General features: G+C 39.5%; 2 protein-coding genes and 9 non-coding genes across 11 annotated transcripts; all 11 read left to right on the top strand.

Moving 5' to 3' along the window:
- Nucleotides 1–547: 547 nt before the first annotated feature.
- Nucleotides 548–1,897, top strand: atp5if1b (ATP synthase inhibitory factor subunit 1b). The gene is made up of 3 exons (XM_053335431.1): nt 548–671; nt 1,322–1,434; nt 1,559–1,897. Exons 1-3 carry the CDS (start codon nt 603–605, stop codon nt 1,698–1,700), a joined length of 324 nt encoding a protein of 107 aa, XP_053191406.1. The 5' UTR covers nt 548–602; the 3' UTR covers nt 1,701–1,897.
- Nucleotides 1,898–8,096: 6,199 nt separating this feature from the next.
- rpl13a (ribosomal protein L13a) lies at nt 8,097–11,945 on the top strand. Its single transcript, XM_053335743.1, has 7 exons — nt 8,097–8,174; nt 9,487–9,559; nt 9,811–9,876; nt 10,282–10,383; nt 10,893–10,978; nt 11,186–11,245; nt 11,691–11,945. The coding sequence occupies exons 1-7, from the start codon at nt 8,154–8,156 to the stop codon at nt 11,898–11,900; spliced, it is 618 nt and encodes a 205-aa protein (XP_053191718.1). The 5' UTR covers nt 8,097–8,153; the 3' UTR covers nt 11,901–11,945.
- On the top strand, nt 8,945–9,021 carry LOC128376080 (small nucleolar RNA SNORD50). The gene has a single exon (XR_008323232.1). It is a non-coding gene; the product is annotated as a small nucleolar RNA SNORD50 (small nucleolar RNA).
- On the top strand, nt 9,662–9,743 carry LOC128376075 (small nucleolar RNA Z195/SNORD33/SNORD32 family). Its single transcript, XR_008323227.1, has one exon. It is a non-coding gene; the product is annotated as a small nucleolar RNA Z195/SNORD33/SNORD32 family (small nucleolar RNA).
- On the top strand, nt 10,119–10,199 carry LOC128376074 (small nucleolar RNA Z195/SNORD33/SNORD32 family). Its single transcript, XR_008323226.1, has one exon. It is a non-coding gene; the product is annotated as a small nucleolar RNA Z195/SNORD33/SNORD32 family (small nucleolar RNA).
- On the top strand, nt 10,716–10,792 carry LOC128376083 (small nucleolar RNA SNORD50). The gene has a single exon (XR_008323235.1). It is a non-coding gene; the product is annotated as a small nucleolar RNA SNORD50 (small nucleolar RNA).
- LOC128376079 (small nucleolar RNA SNORD50) lies at nt 11,394–11,470 on the top strand. Its single transcript, XR_008323231.1, has one exon. It is a non-coding gene; the product is annotated as a small nucleolar RNA SNORD50 (small nucleolar RNA).
- Nucleotides 11,946–14,992: 3,047 nt separating the features above from the next.
- On the top strand, nt 14,993–15,079 carry LOC128376077 (small nucleolar RNA Z195/SNORD33/SNORD32 family). The gene has a single exon (XR_008323229.1). It is a non-coding gene; the product is annotated as a small nucleolar RNA Z195/SNORD33/SNORD32 family (small nucleolar RNA).
- Nucleotides 15,080–15,353: 274 nt separating this feature from the next.
- LOC128376073 (small nucleolar RNA Z195/SNORD33/SNORD32 family) lies at nt 15,354–15,434 on the top strand. Its single transcript, XR_008323225.1, has one exon. It is a non-coding gene; the product is annotated as a small nucleolar RNA Z195/SNORD33/SNORD32 family (small nucleolar RNA).
- Nucleotides 15,435–16,067: 633 nt separating this feature from the next.
- Nucleotides 16,068–16,144, top strand: LOC128376082 (small nucleolar RNA SNORD50). Its single transcript, XR_008323234.1, has one exon. It is a non-coding gene; the product is annotated as a small nucleolar RNA SNORD50 (small nucleolar RNA).
- A 445-nt stretch (nt 16,145–16,589) lies between these two features.
- On the top strand, nt 16,590–16,666 carry LOC128376081 (small nucleolar RNA SNORD50). The gene has a single exon (XR_008323233.1). It is a non-coding gene; the product is annotated as a small nucleolar RNA SNORD50 (small nucleolar RNA).
- Nucleotides 16,667–20,096: the final 3,430 nt, after the last annotated feature.

The following is a 20,096-nucleotide window of genomic DNA, read 5'->3' as shown; positions in this document are numbered from 1 at the left end:
TACACAATACAATACAGGAGAGCTGATGATATCAAAAATAGCATATAAATATCCAAACAAATCAATAAAACAAATAAATATTCAAAATAATTTGAAAATGACATAATTCAAATATAAAACAATATTGAAAAAATAAATAAGGACAGATATTGAGTAATAAAAATGGCAATTAATCTGACCTATGGGGGTTTCATAAAATATACCTCTGTAATAATCAAAATGATTATAAATAAATCAAAAACTTGACGTCAGGCGTCAACGTGAAGTTACCATGGAAGCACCAGCACGTAGACAACGTGCGCTATCATGCTGTCCATTTTCAGACCGTACCATTACGGAACAGGTGAAATTGTGTTTTTCGTTTATTGGTCTATCTAGTCTATTTGGTTGCATGTTAGACACATAACGGTGAATTTGGAAACTAGACTTATCACGTATCAAAACATTTATTGAAACTGAATCACGTGCCTCATTAGCCCAAAAATAATACTGGTGTAGGTAGTTACCCCCGTCAGGCTCATAATGGCGCCGTCCTGTGGCATATTTTTAAGGACAAGGGCACACTCTTCTGTCAGTGCTGTTTTCTTACATGAGTACCAAACATGGCGAGGTTTCTGAGGCCTAACATCAGGAGTTTTGTCACCTCACAGCTGAGAATGTCATCTGACCAGGTAAAAATACGTTCTGTGGGCCCAAGTCCCGATTAAAACGCTGTTTATTTTGACCGCCATGCTGTTGTTGTGTGAGGAAAATGCACTGTTATTTTTGGTTAACTCAAAGCCTTCGTGACTGAAAGGTAAACAAGTGTTATTGGCTTGATTTTAGCTCATAGAAGAGTAGTAATAATGCATTTTTAGAACGAGTGGATTAACAACGGATCCAGGATAAATTAGCAAAAGTGATACTTGGAGTAGTCACCTGTCGAACAACTTTAATTCGGAAAGTAACTTAGCTCTATTAACGGGTCTGTCTGAATTGGCTTTGGTCGCATTGTTGTTGTCACACAAACAGTTTTCCAGTCTCTTCTAAATGCATCTATTATCACCTGGCTAACAAAGAAGGCCCTCCTTTGTGGAGAAAAAAAAACACAATCTTGACCTTCAGAATAGGTAGGTTTCTCTTGAATCAGCTACACATACCAACCCTAAATATGACATGGCCAAGTCCTAACAGGGGAGATAAATTACCTTTTTGAATTTTTAACTTAAAACAAATGTCTGTTGAAGAATAGTCATTAGAGTGAAGCCCTAATAAGGTTCTGATGTGTTGCTGAAGATATTAAACATTTTACCTTTGGACTTCTCTCCCTGTCCCATCTTAGTTGGGTGAGCTGGGTAAAGGTGCAGGAAAAGGTGGTGGAGGTGGAGGGTCCATCAGGGAGGCTGGTGGATCCATGGGGAAAAAGCAGGCTGCTGAGGAGGAAATGTACTTCAAGTATGTATAACTTTATTTTTTAGAGTAAACTAATTGTGGATTCGGTGTTAGTGAAGTGTTAGTTCTATTTATAATTTTCCTCTATCTTGTCTCCATCGCCTTTACCTATCCATCTGCACATAAGGCGTAAGGAGCAAGAGCAGCTGGCTGCACTGAAGCAACACCACCAGGAGGAAATTGACCACCACAAGAAGGAGATTGAACGTCTGCAGCGGGAGATCGACCGCCACAAGGGAAAGATCAGGAAGCTGAAGCACGACGACTGAGTGAAACCTTGCCAAAAAAAAAAAAAAAAAAAAGTTTAAAGTTCCAGTTTTCTCACCGTCCCAGCCAAACACATTAGTAATCACAGATTGCTGCATGCACTGTGTCAGTGGGCCAGTCATGAATGTGTGGATGATTGTTCTGTAAATGCTTGAAAAGTTATTAAACCAATCATAAAATGATTGTTGTTTTCATGGCATGCTGTGAAACAAGTTGTACTTTTTCATTCAGCTGTTAGTGTACGGTTACTATGCTTTAAATTGAAGGCAAATGTGGTAAAAACAATATCTTTAATGCTTCTTATGGTAAAATCATCACATCTTGTGTATAAATAAATGCTATGTGGTAGCTCTGTCTGTGGGGTCTGAAACAGTACTCAACTGACAAACCAAAGTTTATCACCAACAATTATTTGAGAATTGACCAATTATCCAAGTCGCTTCTTAAAGAAAAATATCAAACATCTAGTTCCACATTTGAGGATTTGCTGCTTTTCTGTTTTGTTGTTTGTTTGTTTTGTGCAAAATTAAAATATTTGGGGTTTGAACTGTAAGAACTCACCTCTTGGAATTTCTGAAGGACATTTTTCATTTTTTCTGGAATTTCATAAACAAAACAACTGATTCATTTGGAAAATAATTGAAAGTTTAATGGATAAAGCAAATACTAGTTGCAGGCAGTCCTACAGTTTGATATGAAAAGCTGAAATTATGATCTGAGAAGGAAGTTTGTCATTAAGGCAACATGATTGACTGTCATAAATGACTCACATAAGTTCACCCACACACTTTAAATAGAGGTCACATGTGGTAGATTGTCATGCAACATATTGTATGTCATACAAAATTACAACTCAAGTGTCCAGCATCTGTCAAAATACTTGCACTTACTTTGATAATGGCATGTTATGAAAGTATTTTGATCATAATATACACTCATTGAGCTCTGTATTAGAAACACCTGTGCAGTCTATTGCAATTCAACAGCTCTGTCATAAATTCTACTCTTAACTAAGTGTGTTCGCTTTTGTTTTTTGGTGATGTCAGAAATGTGATAATTGTACTGTAATGTTTTATTATGTCACATACCATGTGATCATAGTCTTGAGTCAAGATAGATAAGTACATAGGCACCTGAGCAATGGAGCAAGTGGAATAAATGCATGCCCATAATTCATTTAGATGAGCAAAGTTACAGTTTTGCAACTTCTAAAAAATAAACTTATTGTACAGCCCCTGTGCCCCATCAGGCACAGCTGTCACGTTCAGTAGGTCAGCACATGGCCCACTGGCCTTCATTCCATGACACCAAAAACCCCCTTGCTCAAATGCAGTACCCCAGTTGTGCAGGGTGCAGAGTTAAGGTTGATCAGTATCGTATTACAGTCAGACCCTAGTAACTACCGTAGCATCTGTCAGCAGCTGTGTAAGTAAATTATTCCATAGTATTCTAGATAAAAGAATACAAGACTTACTTTATGAATAATCCATCCTAAGTAATAATCAAATTGGCTTCCTCCATAACCCCACTGCTGACCATGTACTGTATATATCCTTCATACTTTAATTAACAAACATGTACACCAAACAAAAATAGTATTCACTCGTTTTCTTGACTTCAAGCAAGCTTTCGACTCTGTTTAGCATAAAGGGCTCTATTACTTCTACATTGAGAAGTGGTATAGGAGGCAAAATATCTCGTTAAATCAATGCAAAATAAGATTGCTGTTAAAATTGGAGACAAATTGAATTTTTCACACAGAGAAGAGCTTTTAATCATAGTTGCAATTTAAGTCCAACTATAGTTAATGTGTATACAAATGAACTTGTTGTTGCTTATTAATAACAAATGTATGTGGGGTTTTTTCCCATGTCTTTTGTTTAGTTGAAAGGAAGGAAAAGAAAAACATAAACCAGAGCAAAACAAAGAAACTATACAATAGTATTGCTGCTACGCTACATAAAGGAAAACGGATCTGTACCAATATACAGAGCAATAACAGATCAGTAACTCATGTAATAATATGAAAAGTTCATTGTTACTGTCCTACCTTGGGTATCTATCAAAGGTGGTAGCAGATTATATATAGATAAAAATACATCTGGCACCTTCCTGTTCCTTTCATTGGCATTTGCATTCCACACTCTAGTCGCAAGAGAGCACTCAGTGGTGTGTGTGTGTGTGTGTGTGTGTGTGTGTGTGTATTCCATGGTGGCGGTACCAAACACAGGCAGGCAGCAGCTGGGCAGGCCAGGGTGGAGTTCTGGATCCAACAAGGTAACAGAAATTTACAAGGAAACAGAAACCAACAAGCAAACTTAAAGGTGATTCTAAGTCAAAAAGCCAAGGCACAATACCACAAAGGAGAGCAGACGATCTGGAAATGACTGCAGAGAAGGACCTGGCTTTTAACAGGACGTTGATGACATGATGAAGTGTAGGTGGCTTGACGAAATGATGAACAGCAGTTGTGCAGGTGAATAGTGCATGAAGGCTCTACCTCTAACCAGCTTCACACAAACAAACACAGGGAGAGACAGACATAGCACAGACACACCCACAAGAGGGAAGGGAAGAAACACTCTCCTGAACACTACTAGGGTCCACAGAATGGGGGTTTTGGAAGTAAGAAAGTGAATTACCATCTATTCCATTCAAACTCACATCTGATTAACCCCCCCCCCCCCTTTTCTATGGAAGCAACTGACTGGACGAACAATAAATAGTATATTGGACATCCTTTTTACATTTAATACTCAGGAAGAAGAAAACAGGATCAGCTGTACTACAGCTACAACTCAAGATCCCAGGGAGGTTGAAAATCTTAATTGATTTTCATGTTATAATTTCAGTCAGAGACTATTACTTTCTTTCCAAGTGGAGCTACTACATTCGACATTAGCCTGAAACATGGTAAGTCTTTTTGTTTAAAATGCAGATGTTTATCTGTTAACTATTTATGATGCAGTAGTTGTGCTAGCACATGCGTAGGCCTATATTGTTGTAGTGCAATAACTTACAAATCTATTGATTTGATGTTAAGGACTGTAAAGGAGCAGTTGGTATACATGAGTGGCTTTCATACCAAACTCTTTTTTTGGTTTTCAAATGAGATATTTGCCTTCTTAAAACAAAAAATGTAATTTCCATAAATTATATTACATAAGTCTGTACAGCTTTTGTACAGCTGGCTTAATTTTAGAGGTTAAATGTTGATGTCAAACAACATGTAATTCTAATGTAACGTATGTTATTATTAATATACACCAGAACAGATGGGGGCCCTTGTATGGGTAAAATGTCTAGAGAAACTAACCACATCACTAATGTATATCCATCAAAAGCTACACAGTCCTTTTGAAGTGTTGATCCCCTGCATTTCCAGAAGGGGTTGTACTTAGTAACAATCAATACAGTACATAGAAGACAGCAGCTGCTAATGTTACGGACAAAATAGCGCACATTTTGAAGTAAGGGCCTTAGACAGTGAATTAGTTGTGGCAAATGAGACAGCAATATTCAGGACCATTTAAAATACAAATCATACTTTAAAAAGTCCCATCAGGAAGCTGCATTTTCAGACTCCAACAGGAAGAGAAAACCCAACACATTTTTAAAATGCACCTCATTTGGAAGTGCTATAAGATTCTGTTCTGGGATGATAAAATGTATAAAAAGCCAGCGTAAGTGGGAAACAGCAGTTAGTGTACAGATTGTAATGTTGTGCTTTAGGAAAGCTGATGTGTGGTCAGAGCTATGGTCAGCACATGTAAAACAGGGGAGACTGAGCACTGATAACATTATGGAAATCAATTTTCTGTTTTACATACTGTATGTAAAGGAAGTAAAATGTCCTCCTCTCCTCCCCTTTCATCAGGTAGGGGACAATGATATACTACTAATGGGCTTTGTTGTAATATTCCATGTTACATTCAGTTTGAATATGGATTGCTATCATTTAACAGGTTATGCTGTAAATTATGTTGGTGTTTTAAAATCTTGTTCCATGTGCGCCTTTTAAACTTTGAACACCTGCCCCTCTAAAGGTCTCTATACACAGCCTGCATTTGAACATAAGAACAGGGGGTCAGTGGGTGGGTATGTTGTCCCTTACAATGTACAACTTGTGCAACATCCTTCTCTCCACAACCAACTCTAGGGGCTCCAGACCAGTCAAGCAGAGAGCCCATCTTCTTCATCAGTTTGTTCAGTTTCTGAGAGTTGCCAGAGAGTTGATGCTGCTGCCGCAATAGATTGCTGCAACGAAAATTGCACTTACCACAACAGACTGGTAGAAGATATGCAATATTTTGCTGCATGCAGTGAAGAACCCAAGCTCCCTAAAGACGTGTAGTCTGCACTGGCCCTTCCTGTAGACAGCCACAGTGTTAGATTTCCAGGTCTGTTGTCATGGTGAATGCACAGGTATCTGTAGCCCTCCACCACCTCTTTTCCTAGGGTAGAAATAATGTTTAGTGTAGGCTTGGCCCTCTGCGTCCCTGTGTACCCCGAGCCTGTGCCATCGTCCTGATGTGTACCTCAAAAAAATGTTAACTATGCGTTGAGGCGATGCAGACCACAAGGGATGTGATTGGTCAGTAGTACATCATTTCCAGCCTTTTGGCCTTTTCCCCATCCTGCCATACATTCTAGTGTTGAAGTTTTGTTGTATTTGAGCGAAAAGAAAACATGAACCAAGTAGAATAGCACTTTATTGAGGAAGTGCAGAATTACAAGCACACATACCAAAGAAGGCCAAACAAACAATCAATGGCTGTGTCTCAAATGGCGCACTTGCACACTTCAAGCACTATGTTTTAGGGCATAGTGCGTTCACACTGAAGAACAAGCGAAAAGTCAGTGCTCTGAAAGTACCCGGATGGTGCACTAAAAACGGACAAAAAATCCAGTGTGAGATGATGGACACTACTCACACTAAACGGACGCCATCTTGCCTACGTAGCGGAAGGGGAGGGACTTTTTGCCCAGTTTTCTGATTTCAATTGGCGGCCAGCAGCGACATGCAAGCCCGTCACTTCCGCTAAGTGCAAAACGCCAGTGCTCCATTTCAGACAATACTTACCCACGACAGTGTGCACCACAGAGGTAAGTGCTCAGTGCGCACTACGCACTACAGTCTGGTGCACTCACGTAAGTGCTCCATTTGAGACACAGCCAATGACTTTCACGATAGACGAATTCAGGCCCTTCAGGAACCTCACGCCCTCTAGCGCTTTGGTGGTGAGTTGCACAGCGTCATTCAACCCCATCGCAGAACCTTGAAAGGTTCACTACGGTGTTGAGGCAAAGGCGCATGCCTCTGACATTGAGTTGACACAGTACTATAAACCCGGCTTCAGTGTTGTGTCCGATGGTTCACCTTCAGAGGCTGTAGCTGCAGGAGTGGGTGGTTTAACATCACATCCTAGCAGGACAACATCTAGCGTCTTATGTCCTTTGTTGTAGAGTGACTATTGTTTTCTGTTGCAGTTGAATACCTATAGAGGGCGCACCTGGATTGGAGTAGCCTATGACTATGCAGTCTGTGTGTATGCGCAGTAAGGCATGCTAGAATGGTACTGACAAGTTGGTAATGTACGAGGCCGTGATGGGTCCTGCAAATAAAGTCAGCTAGACGAAGTATATGTTGCACTTCTTTTAATTGATATCCGACGATTCCTAGAGTGGATTTCACTGGTTCCCAAGAGTGTTTAACGTTAGACTCCTTGCGGGAGATAATTGTAGGCATGGCATTTGGTTTAAGTCTTTGCTAATAACCAAAAGCACCAATTAGCTATTTTTTACAGCTGGTAAACTAAATACATCAAACACAACGGGACTGAAGTGGCGAGAACACAGCCATGGGTGTTTAAGAAGTTGTATTCATCCACTTATTTCTCTTATCGCTAGGAAAGCTGTGAAGGTTTACATCACTTCCTTTAGACTTGAAATTACAACCAATAGCATTTAATGACGTATTTTTAGTTGGAGAGGGCAATTATAGCATATGAAAGCATACAAGATTTAATAGTCGAGGTTCCTTTTTCAACTGATCAACTGGGCCGAGCGTAACGCATTATGTGTTTTTTAATCACGTTAATCGTACTGCTCACTGACCACTGACTCAAAACCACTGTCACGGATTGCCGACCTCAGTAAACTGCACAAGGCAGGAGTCTTGCTGCTACTGTCATATTGATGCACTGTCTGCGCCCATTGTTGCATAGTGTATTTCTCAATGTGGCAAGTTCCTCAGTTTTCAACTTCCGACAGTCCAACTCGTAATTTACTGGAAAATGTATGAGATTTTATGTTCTTCTTCCACAGGCGGCGATCGCGGCGGTGGAGCTTTTCTGAACATTTAAGATCCAGCGAGAAAGACACGATTGTCGTCATTTCCGGCTACCCGTGCCTTTTTCCACGAGCGAACCCGTGGCTCTTTCTTTTCGCACATCATGGCGGACCGGTTCAATAAGGTGTGTGACTGCTGCCGAGTTATTCAGCGTTTTTGTTGCATTTTAGTTGGAGATAGAGTTGTGTTTTATCGTTAACGTGCTGCAGGTTTCAACGAGGTATCTATATGTAGTCGTTGTTTTGGTTGGTGTTTTCATTTAGACTCAATTTGAATGCTTTTTAGATGGAGCTAGCTGTGGCTGAGTGGACATGCCTTCATCATGGCAGCCTCTCAACGAGTTAGCGCCTTTAGCTAACGAGCTAGCAATTTACATTTTTTTTTTCCTATCATGTGTATACTATACGTAAAAGACAAAACTACGACAATGTAATGGATGCCTATACGTTTAATGCCTGTCTTTTCTACACGTGCATCATATTTATTGGCCATCCATCGTAATATCGAGCCGTGAGGTCAGTCATCGTGTCAGCATGCTTTAGCGGTGCTAGCTAACGTTATTAATTAATCCAAGTTGCCATATGCTTATTACTGCGATCTCATTATAATACTTCGTGTTAATGGTTGATAGGATGAAGTTTTAAGTGCACACGTGTATTGTGACGGTACCGTTTGTTTTAAAGTTCACAGACTTAAATCGGAATGCTTGAATTTAGCTGCAACAGTTCTTACTCAGTTCAACTCAGTTCTTACTGATGAGCTCTTGAGTGTTAATGGTTAGATGAGGCTTTAATGTTACGTTCCTGCCAACCTGACTTGTAGTGTTTACACTGAAGTTTTTGAATAGATGAACTCAAATCACAATGCTTCAATTTAGCAACAACAGTTCTTACTCAGCAATGATGAGCTCTTTTATCCCGAAACTGATCATCTATTGATGAGACAACCTTTACGGATCTGACTACTGAGTTGAGTCTGACATGTTGTGCCTCAAGTTGAAGCTTAAAACATTGATTAAGTTATGTCTATCATGGCAGCTTCTGGCGTTAGCATGAATGTCAAGTCTAGTGGACATTTTTGGTAATGGACAAAACTGACAATTTAAACTGCCTTCTGTTAAAACTGCTTTTATACACCTGTAATGGCCACCCACTTAAATGTAGGCACAAGTACACCAAATGTGTTAGCATGTTTTGATCTTAGTTAAATAGGTTCGTAGAGGCAACATTGCATTTTAAAAGGTTTTTTTCAGTAGCAGTAAAAGCCTGAAATGTACAACTTACACAAGTTAACCTCAAGACTTGATGTAGCAACATAAAAGGTGCCAGAGGCTAACCAAAATTTGAAGGACTAATCTTGAGTTTGCCAGCATAAAGTGTCACTTAGGAAAGCCAATGTTAACCTGATTTCACATTACTCTCTTCTCAATCCTGCAGGTTCTGCTGCTTGATGGCAGGGGCCATCTTCTTGGCCGGCTCGCTGCCATTGTGGCTAAACAGGTGTTGCTGGGTATGTATTAAAGTAAGGATTAGTTTTGAAATGTCAGTGTGCTGAGGCCAGGCCAGCATCATCTAATACCATACAGCACATTTAGCTGCAGTGTTGCGTAAAACTGTCTATGATGATAACCTACTCCCATTGGTTGAGTTTAACGACCATGAAAAAACTCACATGCACTACCATCTGAGACAAGATGCTGACAATTGGAAATAATTTTTTGTGGGTTTTGAATACTAAATTGCTCTTTTTTACTTTTAAAGGACACAAAGTGGTGGTGGTGAGATGCGAAGGCATCAACATTTCCGGCAACTTCTACCGCAACAAACGTGAGTAGAGTGTTCATCTTAAATACCCTGCACACCATAAGTTCATTCACACAGGTGTTTTCAGTTATTTGGCACCAAACCTATATGGTAGAATTTACACCTCCATATTTATTGGGTCACGAAGTTCAGTGAAATGTATTTCTAGGATAACTATGCACAACTTTTTTAGGAGAGGTGTTATTAGCCAGGATAAGTGAAATCACCTGTGTGAGTGGTTATGAAGGGCCTTTTGTGATGTGCTTGTTGTCTGTGATGCTTCATCACGTGTATTCGAGTTTCACTGACCATGATAATACTTCACATGCACTACCATCTGAGACAACAGCATTATGTACTAAAATGTTTTTGCTAATACCTTTCGTTTAAAATATTAGATGATTTCAGTGTAATGTGCCCCTTTTACAGTGAAGTACCTGGCTTTCCTGCGCAAGAGGATGAACACCAATCCCTCTCGTGGACCGTACCACTTCAGAGCTCCCAGCAGGATCTTCTGGAGGACTGTCAGAGGTGAGAATGTAGTACAACTCTACACATGCACAAAACAAGATGTCCTTACACGGAGGATGCAGCCAGATTATTTCTCGAACACCAATGAACAATACACGACTTCACCTTGCACTAAACTGATGTATAGCCTCACTGTAGTTGTAGTTCTAGACTATAATTTTCTGAGCTCAGTTCAGGTCTTCATAAGTGTAGGCTGATAAAAAGCATTGATCTGATTGACTTTAACTGAGGTGTACATTTGTTATATAATTATTTACTTAAATGTTTCTGAGGCTGTTCACATGTTTATAATCCTGTTGCTTTTTCATTTGACCCAACACAAGTTCCTTGCTTGACAATGATGAGCTCTTTTATCCCGAAGCTGATCATCTATTGATGAGACAACCTTTACGGATCTGACTACTGAGTGGAGTTAAGGATGTTGTGTTTGGGCAAATGAAGATTTGATAAAGCTGCTGGTGGTTATTTTAATATGTATGAAACTTAAAAGAATCTCCTCTCTTAAACAGGAATGCTGCCCCACAAAACCAAGAGGGGACAGGCTGCTCTGGAGAGGCTGAAGGTGTTTGATGGTATCCCCCCACCCTATGACAAGGTGACCAACCTGGACCCATATTGTATCCATATTCTTTATAGCCTCTACATGCAACTTAAACTCTGCTGTCGATGATGTGAATCTTACAATCCTTACCTACCTTGTTTGAATGACACTGAAAAGAAAAAATAACTGACATACAGTACCACCATGATTTGGATCTGCTGTTTGTTTCGTTATCTGATTATTATTTTTTTGGTTCTACAGAGGAAGCGCATGGTTGTCCCAGCTGCTCTGAAGATCGTGCGTCTGAAGCCCACTCGCAAGGTGAGACTCCAGACATTGAGTGTTAATGGTTAGATGAGATTTTAATGTTGCACTCCTGCCAACCTGACTTGTAGTGTTTACACAGTGAAGTTTTTGAACAGATGAACTCAAATCATAATGCTTCAATTTAGCAACAACAGTTCTTACTCAGCAGTGATGAGCTCTTTTATCCCGAAACTGATCATCTATTGATGAAACAACCTTTACGGATCTGACTACTGAGTTGAGTCAGGGACATGTTGTGCCTCAAGTTGAAGCTTCAAACTTTAAAAGATTGTTAAATTTATACATTAAGTCACCTCAAACAAGGTTGATTTTAGACCAAAATTAGTACATGCGATCTAATGCAATAAATTCAATCTTTGCTGCATTATAAAATGCTATTGGACATTTGATTTAATTGTTAAACATTGTGCCTTTTTTATTTTTTTGTTTTCTCCTTCAGTTCGCCCTCCTTGGCCGTCTGGCACACGAGGTCGGCTGGAAGTACCAGGCGATCACAGCCACCCTTGAGGAGAAGAGAAAAGAGAAGGCTAAGCTCCGCTATACCAAGAAAAAGACAGTGACCAAGCTGACCAAGCAGGCAGAAAAGAACGTTGAGAGCAAGATTGCAAAATACACAGACGTTCTCAAACAATATGGAGTCCTTGTCTGAGCTGGTGTCCTCTGGCCAATAAAGATGAATAAATGTTTATAGAAAGTGTATTGAGTTTTTTTACATTCATTAAATGCATATTGCACTTTGGTTTAAATAAAGTGAGCTATTTACTTACATATGCATGTTAGTAGTTGTTTGGACTGCAAACAATTGAGTTACATACTACTGTATCATAGGCTACATGAGAATCTCATTGCAAGCCTGGTTTATTCAAATTTCTTATGTATTTTAAGTATCTATTTCTTGATGCAAGTTGAAGTTGCACTGATGTACACTAACATTTGAGGTCAAGGAGCATGTTCTACACACTGCTTTTCCTTCTGTAGCTTTGCTAGTGTAAAAAAAAGCAAAGCTACATGCTTTATTTCTATTATAGGACAATTTGCAACAACTTCTGAACAGAACCTCAGTTTCTGAGGATCAGAGAAATCACAGGTGTGTATATAGAGGCATTTGTTAGCGTTTTAAAACCTTACAAAAGGAAAAATGTGGAATGAAGTGCACTGTTTGGGTAAGCATGAGTGGGTTAATAAATACTAAATCATTATCTACAGTATGATGAACTCTAAGCTCATAATCATCCAATAATAAATCATTCCAAGCTGCAGGGCCAAACATTTGAGTTACATGACACTTGCTCAGGTAAATAGCTCAGGCTCAGAACAGCATAGGTTACAATCCACCAGTTTTAAGTCCATGTTACACATTTGTCATTTCAACCTTTTTCTCTTTATATTCACCATCTGCACCATTTAGTTTTCCATTTGTATCACAATCTGTTACAGCTGTAGCAAAACTTGAAAAAATTGGACTTTTTCAGTGTAGTTTGATTCCTTTACTACAATAATTACAAAGTTGCTACAGTGTTTTATTCAACATTTTTATTTCACAGGTGACAAGACAGCAGACAAGATCATCACTGCACCACTGTGGCATTCACTAATATCTACCAACCACAGTGTAATCATTTGTTGAGGTGCATAAATGAATCAAAACCAGGTGCAGAGTTGAACTTCAAATCGAATTGTTTTCTAATTGCAGTTCAACCTTTACACCAGCAGAGGGCAGTGTCATACTTAGCTTCATGTGGTGGGATCATGCAAAGCAATAGTCAAAACTACATGTAGGTTTTATTAAAGGTATCAATTCAGAGTAGAGTTAACTATTAAACAAACCAAAGTTCTGCAAAAACAAGGGAAATATACTTTCAAATTAAAAGTCTCAGTTTAATCGAAGAGTTGAGCTGAAGAAGGCTGTCCATACAGGCATTAAAAGAAATATCTTCCTTTTTTCCAAATGTCAGACGGTGTGTACTTTTAAAATACTTACTCTTAAATATGATGCAACATTTCGAGAATTTGTTATAAAAAGTCTTAATGTCAGTCTTCCAATATTCAGATTGAATTTGATAGAAATTTAGTTGAAAAGTTAAATATAAAATGCTGCTGGAATTGACTTTGCAAGCTTTTAACCGAAGTGTTTTACCATGTGTACAATAATATTGCTTCAAAACATTACCCTAAAGTAAGTGATTCCCACTACTTCTGTTTCGGCAGTAATCATACTCCACAGGACTTTGTTATTGGACTTTTTTTTAGGTGCAATACATCTCATACAGCTTGAAATAATCACAGCAATTTCACTGCACCTTTGTACTGCAACCGCTGAATCCCCTGGGAAGCACTGGGCAGCCTTCAGTGCCCTTTTGTTGAGTTTACTGTGGTTAAATAGGACAGACTCTGAGGTTATTACAAACCAAGTGAAGCAGTCCTTTCAACAGTAGTGAGATTAAATGTATTTTTTAAAACCTTGTTCTCATTTCATCAGTCATTTCTGTTCCAGCATATGAAAAAATCTGACTTTAGCTTGAAGTGGATTTAAAGGAGCTGGTGAGAGATTGTTGACATGGTAAAATACTTTGTACCCAATGGCAGCAAACAATAAAACATACATTTAAATTTAAGCAATGAATTGACTCTGTAGTACAAGAACATTAATTGTGTAGGGCGGTGGTTCCCAAACAAGTTCCTCCCCCGCTCCATACTCTTGTTCAGATATGGTCACTTCTCCTCACTTCTGGCTCCAAAAAACCAAGATGATGTGAGTGAAAATGCCAAACTTGAGGCTTCAAAATGAGAGTACAGTACACAAACCTCTGGGAAACATCACAGTGGCTACATCCATTATTTTCATACAGTCTATGCTCCAACTACAGCATCTCACCCTAAAGTATACCCTGCTTTGTCATCTATTTTACTCTAAATGGGGCCAAGTGAGAAGTAGGGTCATTTTCCCACAGACCTCTATACAAATGGACCTTTTTTTTAAACTAATGGAGCTGCCCCCTATTGGCCATTGGAGAGAATGCAGGGTTAAGGCACTTCTGCATTGGCTTCACCTTTCAGACTCAGAGCTTGCTGCTTGATTTGGACTCTAACCCTAACCCTCCTCAGCTCTATGCTCTTTTCCAAATATGGTCACTTCTCATCACTTCTGGTCATAAAAATCAAGATGGCAACAGACAAAATGCCAAACTCATGGCTTAAAAATGAGAGTCCATAAACCAATGGGTGATGTCATGGTGGCTATGTCCATTATTTCTATACAGTCTATGCAGCCAACATCTCTGGCCTGTGACCTCAGAGTGGTTTTTCTTTCTTACTTCCCTTTTCAAGACATGAGCAGGGAAAATAATTAATTCAGTGTACTTCACAAGAAATAAGCAATAAGATTGGGGGAAAGTCAGAAAATATAAGAGTAGGTAATCAATTTTGTGGAACAAAAATGTTTTTCCCCCTTTGAATCATCTTTTTACATCAGAATGATCTTTAATGTACACTGATTAGCCACAACATTCAAACCACTGACAGGTGAAGTGAATAACACTGATTATCTGGTTGCACTGGCACCTGTTAAGGGGTGGGATATATTAGGCATCAAGTGAACAGTCAGCTCTCAAGGTTGATGTGTTGGAAGCAGGAAAAATGGGCAAGCATAAGGCTCAGAGCGACTTTGACAAGGGCCAAATTGTGATGGTTAGATGTCTGGGTTGGAGCATGTCCAGAATGGGTCTTATGTGGTGTCTGTGGTATGCAGTGATCAGTACATATCAAATGTTTTGAGTGAGTTTTCAGTGACCATGAGAATACCTTACATGCACTACCATCTGAGATGTGATGCTGATTATTGCTTAGAACTCTTTGTATGTTTCAATGCTTATATTTTCAGGACACAAAGTGGTGGTGAGATGTGATATTTCCGCAACGAACGTTAATGGTATGTTCATCTTAAACCACCTACACACCTCACTATTTATTGTGTCATGAAGTTCAGTGAAATGTATCTCCAGCATAGCTCTTCCCAAACTTTTACCTGAGCAGAGGTATAATTAGCCAGAATAAGTGAAAACACCTGTGTGGGTGGTTATGAAGGGCCTTTTGTGATGTGCTTGTTGTCTGTGATGCTTCATCACGTGTATTTGAGTTTCACTGACCATGAGAATACTTCACATGCACTACCATCTGAGACAACATCATTATGTACTAAAATGTTTTTGCTAGTATTTGCGGTATGTATTAAAGTAAAGAATAGTTCTAAAATGTGAATTTGTTGAGGCCATGCCAGCATTGTCTTATAATAACATGCAGCACATTTAAAGTCTGAAACTGCAGTGTTGCTTAAAACTGTCTGAGTACCTACTCCCCTTGGTTGAGTAGGTAAATGCTTTCAGTGTAATGTGCTCCTTTTACAGTGAAGTACCTGGCTTTCCTGCACAAGAGGATGAACACCAATCCCTCTCGTGGACCGTACCACTCCAGAGATCCCAGCAGGATCTTCTGGAGGACTGTCAGAGGTGAGAATGTAGTACAACTCTACACATGCACAAAACAAGATGTCCTTACACGGAGGATGCAGCCAGATTATTTCTCGAACACCAATGAACAATACATGACTTTACCTTGCATTAAACTGATGTATAGCCTCACTATAATTTTCTGAGCTCAGTTCAGGTCTTCATAAGTGTAGGCTGATAAAAAGCATTGATCTGATTGACTTTAACGGGAGGTGTACATTTGTTATACAATTTACTTAAATGTTTCGGAGGCTGTTCACATGTTTATAATCCTGTTGCTTTTTCATTTGACCCAACACAAGTTCCTTGCTTGACAATGATGAGCTCTTTTATCCCGAAGCTGATCATCTATTGATGAGACAACCTTTACGGATCTGACTACTGAGTGGAGTTAAGGATGTTGTGCTTGGGCAAATGAAGATTTGATAAAGCTGCTGGTGGTTATTTGAATATGTATGAAACTTAACAGAATCTCCTCTCCTAACCAGGAATGCTGCCCCACAAAACCAAGAGGGGACAGGCTGCTCTGGAGAGGCTGAAGGTGTTTGATGGTATCCCCCCCACCCCACGCTGAAAAGAAAAAATAACTGACATGCAGTACCACCATGATTTAGACCTGCTGTTTTATCTGATTTTTGTTCTACAGAGGAAGCGCATGGTTGTCCCAGCTGCTCTGAAGCCCACTCGCAAGGTGATACTCCAGAGTGTTAATGGTTGGATGAGGTTTTAATGTTGCACTCCTGCCAACCTGACTTGTAGTGTTTACACAGTGAAGTTTTTGAACAGATGAACTCAAATCATAATGCTTCAATTTAGCAACAACAGTTCTTACTCAGCAGTGATGAGCTCTTTTATCCCGAAACTGATCATCTATTGATGAGACAACCTTTACGGATCTGACTACTGAGTTGAGTCAGGGACATGTTGTGCCTTAAGTTGAAGCTTCAAACATAAAGATTCTTAAATTATAGCTCTTAATGGAAGTCTATACTTTTTTGAGTAGAATGTCATTCTTAGAACTGTAGTATTTTTAACTAGTGTTTTTAGAGAGGTTCATCTGTAGTAGATTGTTGTTTACTGGCTGTGCATCAGGAATGCTCTGTACTGGCTCTTGAATTATTCTTTAATCACGTCCTAAAAGAAGTTGGCTTTAGACCTAAATTACTACATTTTGAGATTTTACAGTACATTCAAAGTTTTGTTTTGTTACAGCTTGCACTTGGTTGATAAACATTCAGTTTGCCTTTCTGGGGTGTTTGTTTCACACTCAAGGTCAGCTAGAAGTACCAGCCACCCTGAAAAAAGAGAAGGCTAAGGTCTACTAAAAGAGAGACAGCAGTGAAGCAGGCAGAAAAGAAGGTAAAGGGCAAGATTGCAAAACACATAGGCTACATTCACACTGCATGCCTTTAAAGCTGCAGTTGGTAACTCTTATAAATAACTTGTCATATTTGCTAAGACTGTCACTATGTAAAGACAGCATTACATGAAACTAGTAATCGGTGTAAACAAAACAGGCTCATTTAGCCCCACTTACTGCTCCTACTGCAAATTGCCAGAATCCACCGCGACAGGACAAACGGAACCAATCAGATCCAGGATTGTGTCTGACAGCTGTCAATCACTGCTCACACACAGCCCCCTCCCCCTTCCTCCTTAGCTCGGTCAAGCTCATATCTCTGAGTTTCTAGGTAAGGTATAGCCATGTGAAAGTCACTGTAAAGCGTTTTATATCTAGCTGTGTGGAGTGTAGTTCATGTATTACTGATCACGTGCACATCCATGGTTGTGTGCCGTCTCGCACACATCAGCCTCCTCTGGGGGAGGGACTTTGGAGGCAGAGCAGGAGTGCAGCGGAGGGGGAGGGATCTGACAGTTGTACTTCAAATTTGAAGTCCTCTCCTCAAAGTTACCAACTTGCATATGTAGCTCATGGCAACTATCTGTAATAATTGGTATTATGATTATTCTATTATGTGGTTATAGGATTTAAGTTTAATACTCATTTCTGTTCAATTTAAATGTGCCTTTTTCCTGGTTGTGAATTCTGTGTCAATAAAATATCTGATTGCAAAAAAGTTACCAACTGCAGCTTTATTGCGCGCTTTTTTTTTTGGGCTGTTCATATTACACTTTTAAATGTGGACTGCAATGTGAACAGTTCACGCTCCTGAAGTGACCAGCATGCTCAATTGATCATTAATGACGTCACGCACAGAACGGTGTTTACCGAAGTGAACATGGCAACAGCAGCAGCTGGTGAAGTTACTGGTAGTCTCATTTACAGTATGGTCTAATGTTAAAAACCGTGTGGTGGCAGCCGGCAAACTTGTGAACAGGTGATGTTTTAAAAAGTAGAATTAATACTTCAAAGATGTCTTTATGCAGAGCATTAGCTGTGTGTTGCTCCAGAATAACGTCAAAGCCGCATTAAATGCGGCCTGACTGTTCAGATTGCGGTCGCATTCAAAAAATCCGATCCACATTTGAAAGTGGCCTCAGATTTGGAAATGTCAGATTCAATGCAACTTGTGCTGTTCATTGTCAGAAACAATCAGATATGGGTCACATTTGAGCGAACAAATCGGATTCAGGTCACTTTACTGCAGTGTGAACGTAGCATTAGATGTTCTAAAACATGATTCCCAACCAGGGGATCCACTGGGGGTCACGACGCCCTCTTGATTTTAAGGGTGTAATAATGGGCTGTTTTTAATGTGTTAAATATATCGAGGATAAGGGCGTGTGTAATGTGAACATCCCTCCTGCAGTATACACCAAGGTTAGCTAGCAACATAAACAGGGAGCTGATGGAGAAATGGGAAGCGTGGGAAAACAGACTGCAGGCCTGTGCTGTGTGTGTGTGCAGCGCAGCAGAGACAAACAGCAGTGGAGAATTGACACAACAAATGAACTCCTTGCGTTGCTGTAAGTGCAATAAGAGGTTTGTGAGTAAAAAGCCAAGAGTCATTTAATTTTAGTGCAATCCATGAAAAATATGGGCAGGCTCAAAATGATAAATTATTGCGGTAAAGTGTGATTTGTGCAAAATGAATGATGGATCATAATAGGAAACAGAAATGAGTGAGAATGGCCACTGATCTCAACGCTGCTGTTGAAACACAAGAGCCAGTAACTGAGAAAACTGCACTCCTAAATTCACTAAGTAGGTGTCCAAATGGCTTCCTCCCTCTTATAATGCTGTTCCTTTGTCTAATTCTGTCACAGATATAACAATATATAGCCTCCTCAACTAAAATGCATTTATAAACTGGATTTAAAAATAGGCATTTATCCAACACATGTTTTGCCACATATTTAATGTCCAAGCATTTCATTAACATGTAAGCTGAGAAAATAATCATGTCAAGTGAGCGATCTACTTTGACTTGTACTGAATTGACTCCATGGGGATAAACATGAATTGTGAAGGTCAGTGGTTCCCAGCTTTTCTAAAACTTTGTGTGTGTAAACCCTTGTTGAGATCACTTGGCAGATTATCTGCTGACTCATAAACCCTTGTGTAACAGAATGTTGTGCCAATTAGCTTTTTACTTTTTAAGAAGGTCACCTCCCCCTTCCCTTTTTGCCTTCTTTCTAATCTCATTTCAGCATTATAGACTGTGGGGAAGATTTTTCTGGGGTTTTTTTGTGTAATTTACCAGAGCATGACAGCTTCAGCCCCTCCATGCAGCTGATGTTTGTTGGCTCTGATACTGAGACAAATGCTGAAGATGTCCTTTAACAACCTCCTTCATGTACCTGCCTTAACACTTCCTCCCAGCATCTTGTGCTGTATAAAAATGATTAGCTGCATGGGTGTGGGCATTGTATTTGTTGTGTGGAATTTCTAATCTCATTTTACCATTATAGGCCATGTGTGGGGGGAAAAATATTTTTTCATATAATTTATCAAAGCATGAAAGCTTCAGACCCATTATGTAGCTGCTGTTTGTTGGATTCTGATACTGAGACAAATGCTGAAATGTCCTTTTAACAACAACTTCTTCATGCCTGCCTTAACACTTCTCTAAGAATCTTGAAATGTGTTAAAGTGATTAGTTGTGGTTGTACGTGCATTGTATTTGTGTCATATGGAATTTCTCATTTTGAGTGACTCCGTTTGAGGCAACACATTGGTTATCTTCTTGATTAAAACATATGGTGTATGTAGGATTTCTTGTGTTACTAAAGCTGGCAACACATCCTATAATTTCTATGTTTGTCTCTGTTTCATAGATATACTATAAACACAGATGCTGTCCCCAAAAGTGGGCCCAACGAGGATTAGGTGGGTGCCTCTCTACCTGGTAAGAAGAGACGTCAGGTATACAGCAAAC

Source organism: Scomber japonicus, chromosome 16, assembly GCF_027409825.1.
Source record: "Scomber japonicus isolate fScoJap1 chromosome 16, fScoJap1.pri, whole genome shotgun sequence".
NCBI classification, from domain to species: Eukaryota; Metazoa; Chordata; class Actinopteri; order Scombriformes; family Scombridae; genus Scomber; species Scomber japonicus.
The sequence above is the reverse complement of the archived record's forward strand: the minus strand, read 5'-3'. Positions and strand labels throughout refer to the sequence as shown.